Source organism: Danio rerio, chromosome 1, assembly GCF_049306965.1.
Source record: "Danio rerio strain Tuebingen ecotype United States chromosome 1, GRCz12tu, whole genome shotgun sequence".
Lineage (NCBI taxonomy): Eukaryota > Metazoa > Chordata > Actinopteri > Cypriniformes > Danionidae > Danio > Danio rerio.
In genome coordinates, this window is record NC_133176.1 from 10,603,309 (window position 1) to 10,619,917 (window position 16,609).

At 34.8% G+C, this 16,609-nt stretch overlaps 2 protein-coding genes and 1 non-coding gene across 5 annotated transcripts in view; 1 reads left to right on the forward strand and 2 right to left on the reverse strand.

Moving 5' to 3' along the window:
- Window positions 1-11,487, reverse strand: part of ern2 (endoplasmic reticulum to nucleus signaling 2) — a 31,718-nt gene extending 20,231 nt beyond the window's left edge. Inside the window, exons 1-8 of one of the 2 annotated variants that reach the window (XM_001919315.8) lie at window positions 11,144-11,487; window positions 7,442-7,559; window positions 4,604-4,637; window positions 3,475-3,547; window positions 3,323-3,395; window positions 2,064-2,186; window positions 1,883-1,987; window positions 383-650 (exon numbers count right to left, since the gene is read on the reverse strand). In XM_001919315.8, coding sequence (XP_001919350.4) covers window positions 383-650; window positions 1,883-1,987; window positions 2,064-2,186; window positions 3,323-3,395; window positions 3,475-3,547; window positions 4,604-4,637; window positions 7,442-7,559; window positions 11,144-11,215 — 866 coding nt within the window. In that variant the 5' untranslated portion in view covers window positions 11,216-11,487. Of the gene's footprint in view, window positions 1-382; window positions 674-1,451; window positions 1,499-1,882; window positions 1,988-2,063; window positions 2,187-3,322; window positions 3,396-3,474; window positions 3,548-4,603; window positions 4,638-7,441; window positions 7,560-11,143 lie in introns of those variants that run through there. The other variant, XM_073949350.1, reaches the window with a different exon arrangement.
- A 1,927-nt stretch (window positions 11,488-13,414) lies between these two features.
- On the reverse strand, window positions 13,415-13,522 carry LOC137489971 (U6 spliceosomal RNA). The gene has a single exon (XR_011009319.1). It is a non-coding gene; the product is annotated as a U6 spliceosomal RNA (small nuclear RNA).
- Window positions 13,523-14,619: 1,097 nt separating this feature from the next.
- The window catches only part of chtf18 (CTF18, chromosome transmission fidelity factor 18 homolog (S. cerevisiae)), a 29,194-nt gene continuing 27,204 nt past the window's right edge, over window positions 14,620-16,609 (forward strand). For both annotated transcript variants that reach the window (XR_012401062.1, NM_001110102.3), the window contains 1 exon segment: window positions 14,620-14,825. Coding sequence is in view for 1 of the 2 variants with exons in the window: in NM_001110102.3 (NP_001103572.2) it covers window positions 14,738-14,825 (88 nt within the window). In the remaining variant the exon portion in view is untranslated.

Below are 16,609 nucleotides of genomic sequence, written 5' to 3' on the forward strand. Positions count from 1 at the left end.
CTTCTACACACAGTTAGGTTAACAATAAAAATTGACCTTAACAATTTGAGCCTAAAACCACAACCTTGCAATTCAACCAGCAAAGTGGACTTACTTTTAAAGAGCAGAAATCAGTGTCTTCTCGGCATGTGGACAACAAAAAATGTGAAATTTTCAAAGCATCAGCTACACAGATTGAGGGCCTAAGCAGACACTGATTGCAGAAAGCCAATGAAAACCACAGACTGGCAATTTGCAAATGTGTTCTAAACCTACATATGTAAGTTCAGGCAGTTCATCCTCTTTCTTCTTTCATTTTTTAAGCTTTTACTTTGAAACTCTGCAAACTTTTTCAATTCACAAACAGCTACATGAAAGATAATATGTCATGAGACGGTCTTACACTAGCTGAGTCTTCGTGCTGTGGCTCTCCTTTGTGAACTGGTAGGTCCACTTCATGGTGTGGGACTGTGTGTTTTCTGCGGTGAAGGTCAGATAGCGCAGGGTTTCTGTTGCGACGGTCAGATGAGGGGCTCGACGGAGACTGTCCTGACTCCACAAGTAAAATCCAGCCACCGGAGAATCAAATTTCTGCATCCACAAAACCTCGCCAGAGTCTCGATCCACCGTAACCACCAGACCATCGCCACTCGATGCAAAGTGCGACATCTCTGGGATGAACAGACATACGCAACTATGATGAAATCAAAAAACACCACAACTAATATCTATTCTATATATACAGTTGAAGTCAGAATTATTAGCCCTCCTGAATTATTAGCCCCCTGTATATTTTTTCCAAAATTTCTGTTTAACAGAGAGCAGATTTTTTTCAACACATTTCTACACATAATAGTTTTAATAACTCATTTCTAAGATAATCTTATCTTTGACACGATGACATTACATAATATTTTACTAGATGTTTTTCAAGACACTTCTATACAGCTTAAAGTGACATTTAAAGGCTTAATTAGGTTAATTAGGCAAGTTATTGAATAAAGATGGTTTCTTGGACAATAGATGGAAATCTGTTCTTCTGGAGCCGTTTCACTGTAAATAAACAGTTAACGGTCAGTAATATGTTTTATTAATATTATTTACAAAAGAAATAAATGGTATATATAAGCAGCAAATAAATTAGCGAACAGTTCATCTTATTAAAATCAATAGCTATTATAAAGAATTAGTATCAAGTTATCAAATCTCATTAACCTTTTTCTTGTATAACTTAAACATTTGGGGCAGTTTCGAGGACACATTGGAGAGTGCCAACGTTCTGTTGCGAAACCGCCCAAATTATCTATACTCTATGTCATTTTAAACCCGCACAATCGTGTTCAAAACTGCCCAAGCTGGCAATACTGGGGGCAACGGCACCTGTAATGAAAAGGAAGGGAATCCCATCGTTTATATATTTATTTCAAACTGTTTTCATATCTTAATAAACCGAAAGCACAGAACGGACTCACATTTAAAAGCGTTAGGGCGTCACCTGGTGGTTCGGCGGTATGGTTGCGCAGAGGATAGAGGCTCGGCTCTTTAATGCTTGTTGCCACCCTTCAGAGAAAGACTGAAAATATGGGAGAAATAATGGAAAATACCTTTGTGGGATGATAGCGGGATAGAACTGTAAAATACAGGAGAATCCTGGGAAAAACGGGGTTGACAGATTTGCCTTAAAATTTAAATTTTTTAAAAAATTTAAAACTGCGTTTATTCTAGCTAAAATAAAACAAATGAGACTTTCACCAGAAGAAAAAATATTATAGGAAAAATTCCTTACTCTGTTAAACATTATTTGGCAAATTGTTGAAAAAATAAAACAAAATCACTGGAGGGCTAAGCATGTTGACCTCAACTGTATGTAAATATCTACAATCATGCATTGTGAGGAACCTACTATATTCATATTTTTTGTCGTCATATAGAGGAGCTGAGTAATCGTTGTATGTGGCATTCCAGCGGAGCTCCTGAGTCTTTGTGTCATACATGGTGATCATATATTCTGCAGAGAGAAACATGTATGAAATGCATATCAATACATATGCATAGAAAAGAGTGTGCTGTGTGTGTGTTCAAACCTGTGCGACCGATGTACAACAGAGGTGCAGAGGGACAGATGGAGTCTGAAGATGAGGTGCTCAAACTTGTCTGTTTTTCACCTGTCTGAGGATCGACCACAAACCAGGTGTCTTGTTTTTTACCTGGGAATACACAGAGTCCAAAAAGGAGAGCATACAAGGATGTACAGCTTTTTATCATTTTATAACCATACTATCAGGCTTCCCACACCCATTGACTAATGCTATCAAACCAACCCCTGCATACATTGCTAGACAGCGCACAATATGTTCCAGGAGGTACGTTTTTTGCAGTTTTTGTTTCCGCAAATCCACCAGAGGCCGCTGTGTATGCTTTTTCAGATCTCAAATTTCTCTCGTGAGTGCCATTTGTGCCTGCTGTTCTCACATAAATTCACCAGAGGCCGCTGTTGACTGACTGACAAACCAAACAAACCCCGCCTTTCCCAAACCCAACCAATAGTGTTTTCAAAAGCACCGATTGACTCTTCCACCCACTCCCCTAAACCCAAGCAACATGGTTTTCTAAAGCAATTCAGAAAAAGAAAAGCCCACACAGCTGCCTGATTTTAACCACATTTTCAGATCTTATCATGTTCTCACCCTGTTGTTTAATTGTTTATTTTTATTTTTTTGCCTTTTGTTTTTGTTTTACCTGCTTTCCGGAACTGTTTTTTGCTGTACTCATTGCGGTCAACTTCTGTCTATATCTCAAATTTGCCGACGTACGCAGCAAGCCACTGGGCAAACTGGTAACAGCAGGAAAGCCGTCCACGTGGAGGTAAGCGGTCAGCTGGTATCCGCAAAAAGGAACAGAAGCCGTCGGTGGCGTCATACCGCCCCGTAGCATTCGTTTTAAGATTAAATGCAGCCATACAGTACAAACCCCTGGCTACATAATTTGCGCTCTCTAGAAATGTATACAGGCGTATGTTTTCACAATGAGCCTGTGCTGCATCAAACACAGACTAAAATCCAAATTGAGTTGATTATGTGTTGTAGTATTCTGTGAAAACAGAATTGAATTTCAAGGCAGGACACAACAGGCAAAAACACTGTGGCGACCCCCAATAAATAAGGGACTAAGCTGAAGTAAAATGAATGAATGAATGTATTAGTTCAGGTTATATTAGCTCATTTCCCTAACTTTTTTTCTTCAAATAAAATCTAACATGACCACAGCAATCCTTCACTGCCACAAAACACAGTTATCAAACACGAATTTGACCGTAAAACATCATAAAGAGGTTTGCTGATACCGGTGTAGAGTACTCCATCTGAGCTCCTGCAGGGAGACGACTGCACCAGCTCTTGAATAGTGAATGGCAGTTTCTGAGAAAAACATTCATATAAATGTCAAGAGCTGTCACTCTCTGATAAACACATCCACAGCCACGCTCACAACACTCACCATCAGACCTTCTTTCCTCTTTCCTCCGAGAACATACAGACTGCCGTCATTGGGGTCTGGTAAAAAGCCTGGCCTACAGGCAAAAACAGACACGACTTTAAAGTTTGATCAAAGAAAAGTGAGCATTACAAACAAGAATAAAAGCAGACCTGATTGCAAGACTAAACTTTTTTTATTTGGCCTAGGTCAGAGATTTTTCAGTGTTAGGTGGTCTGTGGAAATGTTTGTGAAAAATGAAATGAAATTACATTTTTAACAGTGTACATTTGCCCTTTCTACTCTACCTGACAAAAGTCTTGTCGCCTATCCAAGTTTTAGTAACAACAAATAATAACTTGACTTCTAGTTAATCATTTGGTATCAGAAGTGGCTAAGGCAAAGGCCTCTAGATTACGCTTATTTTACCAAAATAAAATATGATCATGCCTTGATTTTTAGCTATTTAATTAGGACAGTAAGGTCTGAATTTGCTAAGACAAAAGTCTTGTCACTTAACAGAAATAATGTACAGTATAGATTAGGATATAAAGTCATGGTGCAGTGGAAAACGAATGAATATTGTGTATGACTCTCATGAGCTTGGAGCACTGCATCCAAACATCTCGGCAATGACTTAAATAACTTATGAATAAAGTCATCTGGAATGACAAAGAAAGCGTTCTTGCAGAACTGACTATATAAGAAGGAGCGCTATACTGCTGAAGAATTTGCCTTCTCCTGAGGTTTGTAATGTAATGGGCAGCACAAATGTCTTGATACCCCAGGCTGTTGATGTTGCCATCCACTCTGCTGATCTCTCGCACACCCCCATACTGAATCTAAGCCATTACAACTAGTATTACTACCATTAAGTTACAACTAAATAAATAAAAAAACAATAGCTTTTCTAATCATCAAATAATAAAAATGGAATGTTTCTTGACACTGAAGACTGGATGCTGAAAATCCAGCTTTGGGATCACAAGAATAAATAATGTTTTGATTGTAATACATATTTAAATTCTGATCATTATATGTTTGCAAATTTGGCAAAAATAAAAGTCTTTTTTTTTAAACTAAAAAAAGTGATTCTAAACTTTTGAATGGTCATGAATATTCATGTGTTTTCTGAAGCTGTTAAAACACTTACTCTTGGAAATACTCGGGAACCTGTATAATAGGATCTGAAAGAGAAAGTGAAATGGTTATGAATGTTTTTGGCCAACCCAAGCTCATTATGATTACGTACCCCTATACACATTTCTGAAGAGTCCCAGGAGCTACGTTTTTTTTTGTTTTTGTTTTTTTGAAGTTTTTGCAAATCCACCAGAGGCCCCTGTGTACACTTTTTCAGATCTCAAATTTCTCTCGCTAGTGCCATTCGCGCCTGCTGATCTCACGTAAGTCCACCAAAGGCTGGTGTCAACTGACTGACTGACTGACTGACTGATCAATCGACTGACCCACCCTCTCTCTGCCCTAAACCCATCCAATAGTGTTTAAAAAAGCCCTGATTGACCAGCGCCCATCCCCTTTCCTAAAATCAATGGACAGTTTTAAAAAGCAATCCAGAAAAAGAAAAGCCCCACGCCACGTTTTCAGATTTTACCACATTCTCACTCTGTTATCTACTTGTTTATTTTATTTTTTGGATTCTGTTTTTGTCTTACCCGCTTTCTGCAACTCTTCTTTACCAGACTCGCACCCCAATGTCACAGTTAACTCCGCTTTGTGTCTAGTCTATCGACGTACGTGGCGAGCTACTGGTCAAACTGGTAACAGTGGGAAAGCTGCCCATACAGAGGTAAGTTGTCAGCTGGTAGCGCAAAAAAGAACAGCGTCATACCACCCCGTAGCGTTCGTTTTAGAGACGAAAGGCAGCCATACATAGCTTTGGCTACATAATTCGCAATCTCCAGAAATGTAAACGATTTCAGAATGAGCCTATGCCGTTCTTGGCACATAGTAAAACAACTATTGCACTACTTTTTTCCCCAAGACAGCACTACTCCAACATAATGCCATTCTTTTGTAATATACATAATACCATTCAAAAGTGAGTAAACCTGTTGCTTTAAAAGTGATTAGATGATTTAAAAAGTGAGTAAACCAATTGCTTTTAAAGTTATTAGATGACTTTACTTTAAAAACCTTAAAGTTTTAAGTAAATGAACTGTGCATCATTAAAACTAAGTCAGCTTAAAGGAACACTCTTTTTTTTAAAGGCTCACTTGCTTTATTAAGTTTTTAGTTTTCCAGGTCTGACAGGAACACGTTTAGCTTAGATTAGCATAGATTATTAAATCAGATTAGACCATTACATCTTACTCTAAAATGACCAAAGGTTTTCGATAATTTTCCTATTTAAATGCTGACTCTTCTGTTATTGCATTGCGTACTTATGACAAGTTGCAGTTTTCTAGGCTGATATGGCTAGGAACTATATTCTCATTCCAGTTTAACAACGATAGTGCTCAGATTCTAAGCTGCTGATGCAAGTGCAGGGCTTGGTGATAGGGACTATTTTCAGGTGCTGTGTAATATCATTATTGGGCCGGCTGCAGCCATGGTATGGCCGCAAAGTTCTGTGATTAGTGAAATGCTAATGATTTAATACAATTCAATGATTTATCCTAAGCTAAGCTAAGCAAAGCAAAAAGTGCTATCGCTGGACCTGGAGATCAGCTGAATGTATTAGAAGAAATGGTAAAACTTAACTGCTTAACTACAGGGCAGTGGTTCTCAAAGTGGGGGTTGGGACCCCCTGGGGGGGTTGCGTAACAATGACAAGGGGTCGCTTGGTGATTTCCAAATCTCAAATAAGTTTTATTAAACTATTTGAATGACCATATTTTACTCATAACCCACAGAGGATAATAGTTGTGTTAAATAAACAACAACATACAAATAAACAAAAACAAAATTATTATTATATTATTATTATCTATTATAAACAAATAAAAATCAGTCATCAGCCTTTACGTTTTATATTATAAATTAATAAATGAATATAAAAAATATATATGGTTAATAGACTGTTGCATTTATGTGTTGTCAATGTGCTCATGTTTATACATGCCTATAGTTGTGTCTACAAGGTTTATATATTTACAGTGTAACCACCTTGAAAAATGGGGGTCGCGAGTCACTGACATTGTTATTTTGGGGGTCGCAGGCTGAAAAGTCTGGGAACCCCTGCTATAGGGGAGTTGTAAAATGAGCCTAAAAAAAAAAAAAAGTGTTCCTTTGAGAGTTCCAAGTTACAATGGGTTTACTCTTTTTACAATGGATTGACTTTTTTGGGGCAATGGGTTTACTCACTTTTTTTAAAGTAAAGTAATTAATGGCTTTTTAATGTGTATTATCACTTGTCATAAAATTTTAGCTAAAATCTTAGCTAAAAAGCCAAGGAGCTATCATCATTGCAACTGTATTGCACAACAAAAATTACTAACATTTGACAGTTTCTTATTTTATGCTGATGTGTGTTTAATGTATAAAATATTTCATGGTCTTGCACCACCACCCCTCAAACAATGTGTGATTGTCGGCAAGGACAATGTAAGACAGACTAGGTCATCTGTTAGAGGTGATTGTTCAGTTAAACTTAAGAGAACTGCTTTTGGACAATCATTTTTTTCAGTTAAAGCAGCAGAAAGATGGAATAAAATACCAGTGTATATCAGAGAGAGCAGCACTTTTAATAATTTTAAAACTGTTCTTAAAATCTGGCTAAAACAAAATCAAATATGCAGCCACTGATTTGATTTCATTTTATTGACAATGATGTATTGTATTTATTGTACTGTAAGTGTATATTGTATTTGTTATAAGTGTTAAATTTGTTACTTCCTGCCCAGGGACTACAGATGTAAATTAGCTTTATAGCTAACTCTGGCACAACATGTCATGTTGTACATTGTCCCTGTATAAATAAATAAAGTAAATAAAAAATAAATAAATAAATAATGCACATATACATAAGTACCTTCCTTCAATGTCCATTTGATGTCTCCGGTCTGTTTGCTGACAGCATGCAGACTTCCATCCAGTGTAGAAACAAAGAGCAGAGACTCGGGCAGAGAAACGGAGCTTCCTCCCTCACACTGAAAAGAAAACCAGGAAAACACCTTTTCACACACTGCAGATATCAGACTATTTAAAACTTATTGCTACCTGATACGTAGCTGCAAATACATACAGTGTGTGTGTTCTCTTGTGGGCGTTGTGGACAGGTTTGGCTACAATTGTGACACACAACAATTTTAAAACCATTTAGCCTAATATCTTATAATGTCAGCACGTCTGTAAGGGTTATTTTAAGAGGAGGTGTGGTAAATATTATTATTTAGGTCTGAAAACTATCGTGTCTATAAGAGGTCTTCACTGTAGTGCGCCACAAGAAATGATTCTTCTTCTCAAGTGTTTTTATCTTATTGTCTAAAAATGTGGGTTTACACAGGGCAATGTACAAAATCCAGGGTTCCACACAATTCCTTCATGTTGTCCCCACACATATTAAGTTAACTCAATTGTTTTTACAAATTTGTGTTGATGGAACATAAACAATTCATTTGTCTCTCAAAAAACTGAAGAATTTAGTTGATTCAGCTCATTTTAAATAAGTAGTTTAAACAAACAGCAAACACAGATTTTTTTTGTGTGTGAAGATAACACAATTGTAAGATTTTACAGACATTTTTAAGATTAAGTGATGATAACTGTTGACAGTTGACAAAAAAAGAAAGCTGAAGTATATCAAGATACATTTATTGGTAACATTTAAGTTTAGGTCACAATTCATTGTTATTAACTGCTGGCTTTTTACCTATATTATTAATATATTAACTGTTTATTAGAAGTAATAAAGTATGAGTTATTCTGCATCCCTAATCCTATACCTAAACCCAACTTCTACGCTAAAAATGTTGGGCTCTGCACAATTCCTTCATGTGGTCCAAACTCAAATTGATTAAGTTAACTCAATTGTTTTTACAAATTTGTGTTGATGGAACATAAACAATTCATTTGTCTCCCAAAAAACTGAAGAATTGTGTTGGTTCAGCTCATTTTAAATAAGTAGTTTGAACAAACAGCAAACACAGATTTTTTTTTTGTAAAGGTAACACAATTGTTAGATTTTACAGACATTTTTAAGACAAAGTGATGATGACTGTTGACAAAAAAAAAAATAAAGCTAAAGTATATCAAGATATATCTATTAACAATTTAGTTTAGGTCACAATTCATTGCTATTAATGCTGGATTTTTACCTTAATTATTAAGATATTTACTGTTTATTAGTAGTAAGTATGATATTATTCTGCATCCCTAATCCTATACCTAAACCCAACTTCTATACTAAAAATACTGGGTTCTGCACAATTCCTGGTTTTAATTCCTGGTCCAATTGGTTTTACAAATTTAAGTGGATTGATTCAGATCTTTTTCTGTGTTTTTTACAGTGTAGCTTTACAGGCTTCTTGTGTGTTTGTATTAGAGAGAGCAGTTAACAGTCAACATCTTTTAACCAGGATATCCTTCTCCACCGCCGTTACTGCCACTCCTATATTTACCAAAAACTGCCTGACATTATATTGAAAATGTGTGAAAGAACAACTATAAAAGAGTTCATATCTATCAACTACTCCCATATTTTAATATTTTGCCTCAAATTTTGTAATCCTTTATGCATTTTTGAATATTGAACTCAATTAATTTATATTTTCTTTTTGTAACATACAATGAAGACCCTCAGAAATGTCTCTTTTGATGACACCATTAAGATCTTATCCTAATAACTCAATATTCATTTACATTTACATTTAGTCATTTAGCAGACGCTTTTATCCAAAGCGACTTACAAATGAGGACAAGGAAGCAATTTACACAACTATAAGAGCAACAATGAATAAGTACTAAAGGCAAGTTTCAGGTCTGTAAAGTCTAAGAAGGGAAGTATTAGTAGTATTAGTTTTTCTTTTTGTACAGTTAGTGTGATATTCAAAGAGGCAATTGCAGATTAGGAAGTGAAGTGGAGACTAAATAGTTAAGTTTTTAGTCGTTTCTTGAAAGTAGCGAGTGACTCTGCTGTTCTGATGCAGTTAGGGAGTTCATTCCACCAACTAGGCAGATTGAGCGTGAGCGTGAGCGTTCGCGAAAGTGATTTCTTCCCTCTTTGGGATGGAACCACGAGGCGACGTTCATTCACAGAACGCAAGTTTCTGGAGGGCACATAGATCTGCAGAAGTGAGAGCAGATAAGAAGGAGCTAGGCCAAAAGTCACTTTGTAGGCAAACATCAGAGCTTTGAATTTGATGCAAGCAGCAACTGGCAGCCAGTGCAAACGGACTAGCAGCGGAGTGACATGTGATCTGAAAATAACTTAAATTGCAGTGTCTTACTTGTCATTTGGAACTATTTATCATGTTTATTCCGGTCAATTCCTGCCAACAAATGTTATAAGACACACGCCAAGTCAGTGATTCATAGAAATAGCAGCTTATTAACCCCTGACTGTTCTCTTTCTGCACTCCTGTTATAACACACACACACACACACACACACACACACATGCTGCACTCTGGAACAAAGCATCCCGACCTGCGCGAGCTCTCCAGCACAAAGCCTATTAAGCGCGCTCTCGTGAAGGTCTCGTGCTCAGGTTTGTGTGATATGACACTATTGTAGGAGCATAAATTGAAATGAGCTGAACTATTACAGGGTTAAATGTGCAACTTCTTCCAGATCTGATGCTTAGATCATGGCCCATGGGTTTTCAAGTTAAATAGAATGGGACAGTCCCCATTAAAAAATGTAAAAGGCATCAAGTTTCATGTACAGTAAAATACGCTGTTTTTAATATGATTAATTCAGTAGAATTATAATGTAAAATATTATTAAAAAGAAAAACTTGCCTAGTGAATTTTTTTTTTATTTTATTTATTTATTCATTATTTTTATTCATATTTTAAATGATATATATATTTTAATCTTATTCATGCTTTTTGTAGTGAAATATTAATGGATTTTTGTTTATTTATTGATGTTTACTTGAATAAATCGATGGGTTATTTAATTTAATATTTTTATTTTATAAATGAAATTGTGTATTAATTATTTATTGGCTTTTTTTTTTAACATAGTTTTGCATCTTTAAATATTTCCGCAGATCCTAGGGCAAATTTGTCTAAAATTATCTCTTAACTTTAACTTTAATAACTGGCAATGTTTATTAATGAAACTGATTCATAATAATAATAATTCTGCTATACATTTTTAAAATACTCTATTATCATTCTGTAATTAATATAATTTCTGATACACAAACCTAATGAGAGTCGGCCTCCAGTATCTACTAAAAACTTTTTGAACAGACTCGTTCAAACGAACCGTCGGACTGAATAAATTCGCCAAATCGAATCGGACTCGAACATCCTGTTCGTTATTATTGTAAATAGAAATAGTAATTGAATTAATCCTAATTTAATCACTATTACGGTTGTTGATAATAACAATAACCACACTTTCATCATCATCATTATTATTATTCCTAATGATGACATTATTTGTTATCATCATTCCGGGAACCCCAAAGCACCCGCCTCTCGGTCGCCAAAAATAGACCAACACATATCACTGTCCCAATGGTGACCAGCGACATAAAGTAAACACATGAGATCTGTTTTACCTGAGACACGATTCCAGCGAAGCAAACCAGCAACAGCAGCATCTGTGTCCAGTTCTTCATCATCCTCATCATCTCCCTGGACTTGACAGCTCTGAAAGTTGCGGGGTTTTCTGTTGTGTGTCTGTCAGTAAATATAAACTAAGGTCGAAAGGGCTCCAAACTCCTCCAACAAAACGCCATTATCACCGAGAGTCGGAACAACTTCACCGCGACATACTCAATAACTAACAGTACTACTGCGGTTCAGCGTTTGCCTGAAACACGCCAGACAACTGATCATAAATTATAATAACAAATATTGCACATTTCCGCGTTGGGACGGATCTGGTGATGTCACTCAAATCAAAGAGCATACAGTAGAAAACTAGAAGGCACGGCCATGTTGGGTTGATTGACAGCGCGTGTGGCCAATGGCGTGCCGCTGCGGCGAGCTGAAAGGCGGAGTTTCGAGAAAGCTGGATGTCATTTTGAAACACGTGTAACAATAACAGTTTGGCCCTGACAATTGATGACAACACGACCTGTTCTGCCGCTTGTTTCTTTTCCTTTCGAAGTGCAACATAGAATATTCCCTCTAGTTATTAACGGGGTGAAAGGAAAGTATTGATCTGTTTTCTGCTTTTTAGCACAACATGTTTTTTAACTAATGTAATTAATTAATTTTATTTAATGTAAAGCCCATTTATATGAATAATACAGTCCTACAATACACCTGTGAAACTAAAACGAATACAACATAGAACGATAAATTAACTAAATACATGTCACTCTTTTACTACAATTAATATTTCTCAAAGTAGCTGTATTTTAAGTCAATTTCTGTGTCAACACACCGTAAGGTCCTGGCTACAAAATGTCCATGAACGAAAAAATACTGTTCGTCTTAGATTTAGGGAATATTGAACATGTACAGCCTATTATTGACTTGATTTTAAACACTAAAAAACGATATTAAACGAAATTAAAACAACGAGAATGTAAAAGTTAGCTCGCAAAACGCTATTATATGGCTAACAAATTCTGTAAATAAAAAGTGTTTAACATTTGAAACACGTAAGTGTATTTTAATAAAAGGCAACAATTTGCATTAACGTTGATGAAACTACACTTGTTTTCCAAGAGCTTTGCTGCCCCCTTGTGTATAATCAAATGATCTGCATAGAAATTAGAAACCATTTTATTTAAATATGCCTACACTTTTTTAAATATTATGAATTAAAAAAAAAAAAAAAATATATATATATATATATATATATATATATATATATATATATATATATATATATATATATATATATATATATATATATATATTTATATTAATGTGTTTATGTTGCCGTGGGTTTCCTCTGGGTGCTCCGGTTTCCCCCACAGTCCAAAAACATGTGCTATAGGTGAATTTGATTGGTGTCCGTAGTGGATGTTTCCCAGTTATGGGTTGCAGCTAGGTTATCCACTGTGTAAAACATATGCTGGATAAGTTGTCGGTTCCTTCTGCTGTGGCGACCGCAGATTATTAAAGGGACTAAGCGGAAAAGAAAAATAATGAATGAATGTAGGCTTATTACCAGCCTATTAAGATCTTATACTACATAGCTACACCAACCTAAAACCAACTTGTTTCTGTTACCCTTAAAGATATTTAAAAATGCAATATCCACAAATGCAAATTTACTAATACCAAAATATACTTTCCATTTTTTTTGCATGAAGTTAGTCATTATTTAAATACAATTTCATTATCTGAAAATAAGAACGCAAACAGAACTATCTTATTTAGTAATGACTTTAATTTATATACTGTAATTGATTCGTTTAAATGTCTAACCCTCGAGTTTATTTCATGTTCTTTATTATTTGTTCTTTCTTTCTTTCTCTTTTTTCATTGACAATGTAATTCATATTCTGTATTGTTTATTTTGATACAAAGATGTCAACTGTTTTTTTTTTCTGCCTAACAATAATACAATAATTTCTCCTAATAATTTGGGCATATGCCATAATTAATGGTTTATTAATAGCGATAGTATTTCCTTTACCCTTTAACTACCCCACCAAGAAAAAAAGTTTGGACTGCATTTCTGCTTAACTCCTAATGTTGCTAGGTTACAGACTCAATGCTATTTTTACAACATATCCCATAATTTCTCAAATTTCAGCTTCTACCAAACGGTAGATATATCGGTTTATAGTATCAGACTTAATATACTATGACAAATCTGATAATATGAAGTGTAAGACAAATTTATTAAAACTAATTCAAAGTAAAACAAAATATTGATTCGCTTCACGATTTTGCGTGTCATCTTTGCGCAAGGGACCATGCTAATCTTCTCTGTATCGAACCAATTTTAGTATGTGTGATGTCTCAGACAACACAATCAAGCCGCGTCACAGACCTATATATAAGGTTCAGATACTGTCTATCAGATAACATGGCGGTAGCTAATTTTTTTTACAATTAACAAAACAGCTGATGGTTATATCTTAGAGTCGGTTATGGAAAATCCTGAGCACGATAAAAAATTTAAACCTTTATAAAAAAAATTTTAGACTGGTTTTTACTGTATTGTTTAACATATGCAAAATAGTTGCATTCTCGCAGAACGATTGGTTGCCTCTTGGTTTTCAAAATGACGTCACTCTCTTCTCGTTGAGTCTGCTGCAACTCAGAGGCACGGGGCCTTGCTACATCGACTTTATCCGGTGAATATTTATATTAAAAATGCCCTTTGTTCCTTTTGTAGAATAAAAGATGAATCTGTCGATCATTTTTGGGGAATGTGCCCGGCATGTTAAGATTTTTCGGACAGAATGTGCCTCTCTTAAATATGTTTTCTTTGTTATAAAAGGATGCTTCATTTTGTTTTTAATCATGTTGATAAAATAAAAGATAAATATTTTCTAATAAATCAGTTTATTTTTACTAGCAAAATGTCTATACACAATTGCAAATTTTCGTCTGCAAATATCAAATAGATTTTAAATGGAATATTAAATATTACTTGAATACAATCTCTACCCCCAGCGATCTCTAAAATCGATAACTATGTGAATTTAACAGTATTTTCTCTTTTTATAATATCCACCTGACTTTATTCTATGTTATCTTTTATGCATCACTGTGCTCATGCTTTGGGATAGCTTTAAAATGTTCTATTGTTATTTAAATTATCCCTGGCTTTATTTTTGTTTCTCTTTTTGTTTTGCTTTGTTATGTTGTCTATTTTTGCTGTTATAGGATTTATTTCTTTTCTGTATTAATTTGTACTCTTGTTGAACGTTCTAATAATATAAAACTCAGAAGCAGGTGGTTAAATTAAATTATTTTTTAAATACTATTTTATACTATTAAAGTACTATTTAATACTATTTTTATACATATAATTTTTAATTGGAAATAAATTTAGGAATCACATTTATAGGACTTTTATCGATCGGATGTAGGTCCTCATTGAAGCCGGAAGTACACTGAAATTCACAATTTTTTGCGCGAAAGTGTCTGTTGCCGTCTTGTGTGCTCTCGGTCGTTATTGTGTTCATATGTCAAGTTAAAAGAAAATTTCCTGCAAAAGCAGACACAATACTGCAAACATGGACGAATATGACGAAATGTATGGGATTGAGGATGATTTTGAACGACAGTTCGCAGATGAGTTGGAAGTCATGGCTGAATTGGAGAGTGAGTTACAGAAAAGTGTTCATGTCAAGTCTTTTACAGTGTATCTTACTGTGATGACCGTCTTGTTCGTTAATAATGTATAAAGATAGATTATAGTGAATTTTAGCTGGCTGTTCTATTTAGATTAATAGCATAGCAAAATGTTTTCTTTCTCTGTAACGTTACACACGCAGACACACCACATTGCTGTGTGTTGTTTGAAAATGAGGTAAAATTGGTTTTATATTCGTACACTCAGGCTTTTACTTAACGTTAATAGTATAATTTCAGAAAGCACACTTGCACATTATAAATAGCAAAATCATATTAGCAGTCACTCACTATCAAAGGACAACATTGTTCACAGTCAAATAAACAGCCCTAATGTTGTTTTCACGTCATACTCGCATGAGATTACTGACTGAATATTCAAAGTACCATTGTAAACAATATAGGGAGCATGTCACATGTTGTTACGAATTTGCAAATTTATAACAAACTTTACCTTCATTTTTTTGAGGAATACCAGTGTGGTACTACATGAATTGGGTAAATATCCTTGCTTTTGCATAATAATATTTTTAGCTATAATAACTATTAGTGAGATTTGGTTGTTATGACCTTTATTAATTATTTGTGAAAATTGTTTGTTTTAGCTATAATATTATTTTTGTTCTTTGTGATTTATTGTTCAGCACATTGGTCAACCTTTGGTTGTGTTTAATAGTGCTATATAAATAAAATTGACATTGACATTAATATCAAGCCACCATTACCACAATAACTAAAGGGATACAGTTTGTACTTTGTATTTCAACTTCCATTATTTTTGTTACTACAAAAAATGGCTGTGACAGATACATATGAATTATAAAGAAAAATCTAAAGGCATTATATCTAATTAATTATAAATGACTATAAATATATACTAGTCGACAATTGAAATAGATAAAAAAAGCTTCAAGACAAGAATAGATGTTGTTCATTAGTTTTAGGACAACTCTGATGAAAGGTTTACTGCCATAAATGTTAAACACTGTATATAAATGGATGTAGATAGATAGATAGATAGATAGATAGATAGATAGATAGATAGATAGATAGATAGATAGATAGATAGATAGATAGATAGATTGATTGATTGATTGATTGATTTGTCTTATATTTATTTTGTCTAAGATCACAGAGCAGATTCTCAAATAGAATTCATTTGCATAAGGGAATTAACCACAACCACATATTCCCAAACCTTAAGTTGTCGTCTTAAACACCCATGTCTGCTGCTCCGATTCACACCTGAAGCTATAAAGCGGCACGGGAAACAGGGTTTGGTGTAGTTCTTTACTGTACAAACTGTACACAAACAAAGGCTCTGTTCCAAATCTAATTGTGCTGCCTACCAAGACAGTGTTTCTCAGCACTATAGGATCAAATTTAGCAAATGTTGTTTCAAAGCTAGTTTCCATTAGCATTACCATTCATCTCAAATGGCAGCTGCACAGCTGGTACAGGAAGTAGACTGTTTGACTGGCATCCTAGCTCCTGGAACTGCAAAACCTTTAGCCAACATCTTGAGCCGATTGATGATGACACCACAAGAAATTTTTTAACATACTAATTGTTCAGTCTTGAAATGTAAAAAAAAAATGGACCCTTGCTAAATAAAATAATTAATTTCTTAACTCCCCCCCCCCCCCAAAATACCTTATAGACATATAGATAGATAGTTTGATGTTTTTTTCTATTTTTTTGTAGCTTATCAACAAATTACAATATCAAGTTTAACAATAATCTCTGTTCTGTTG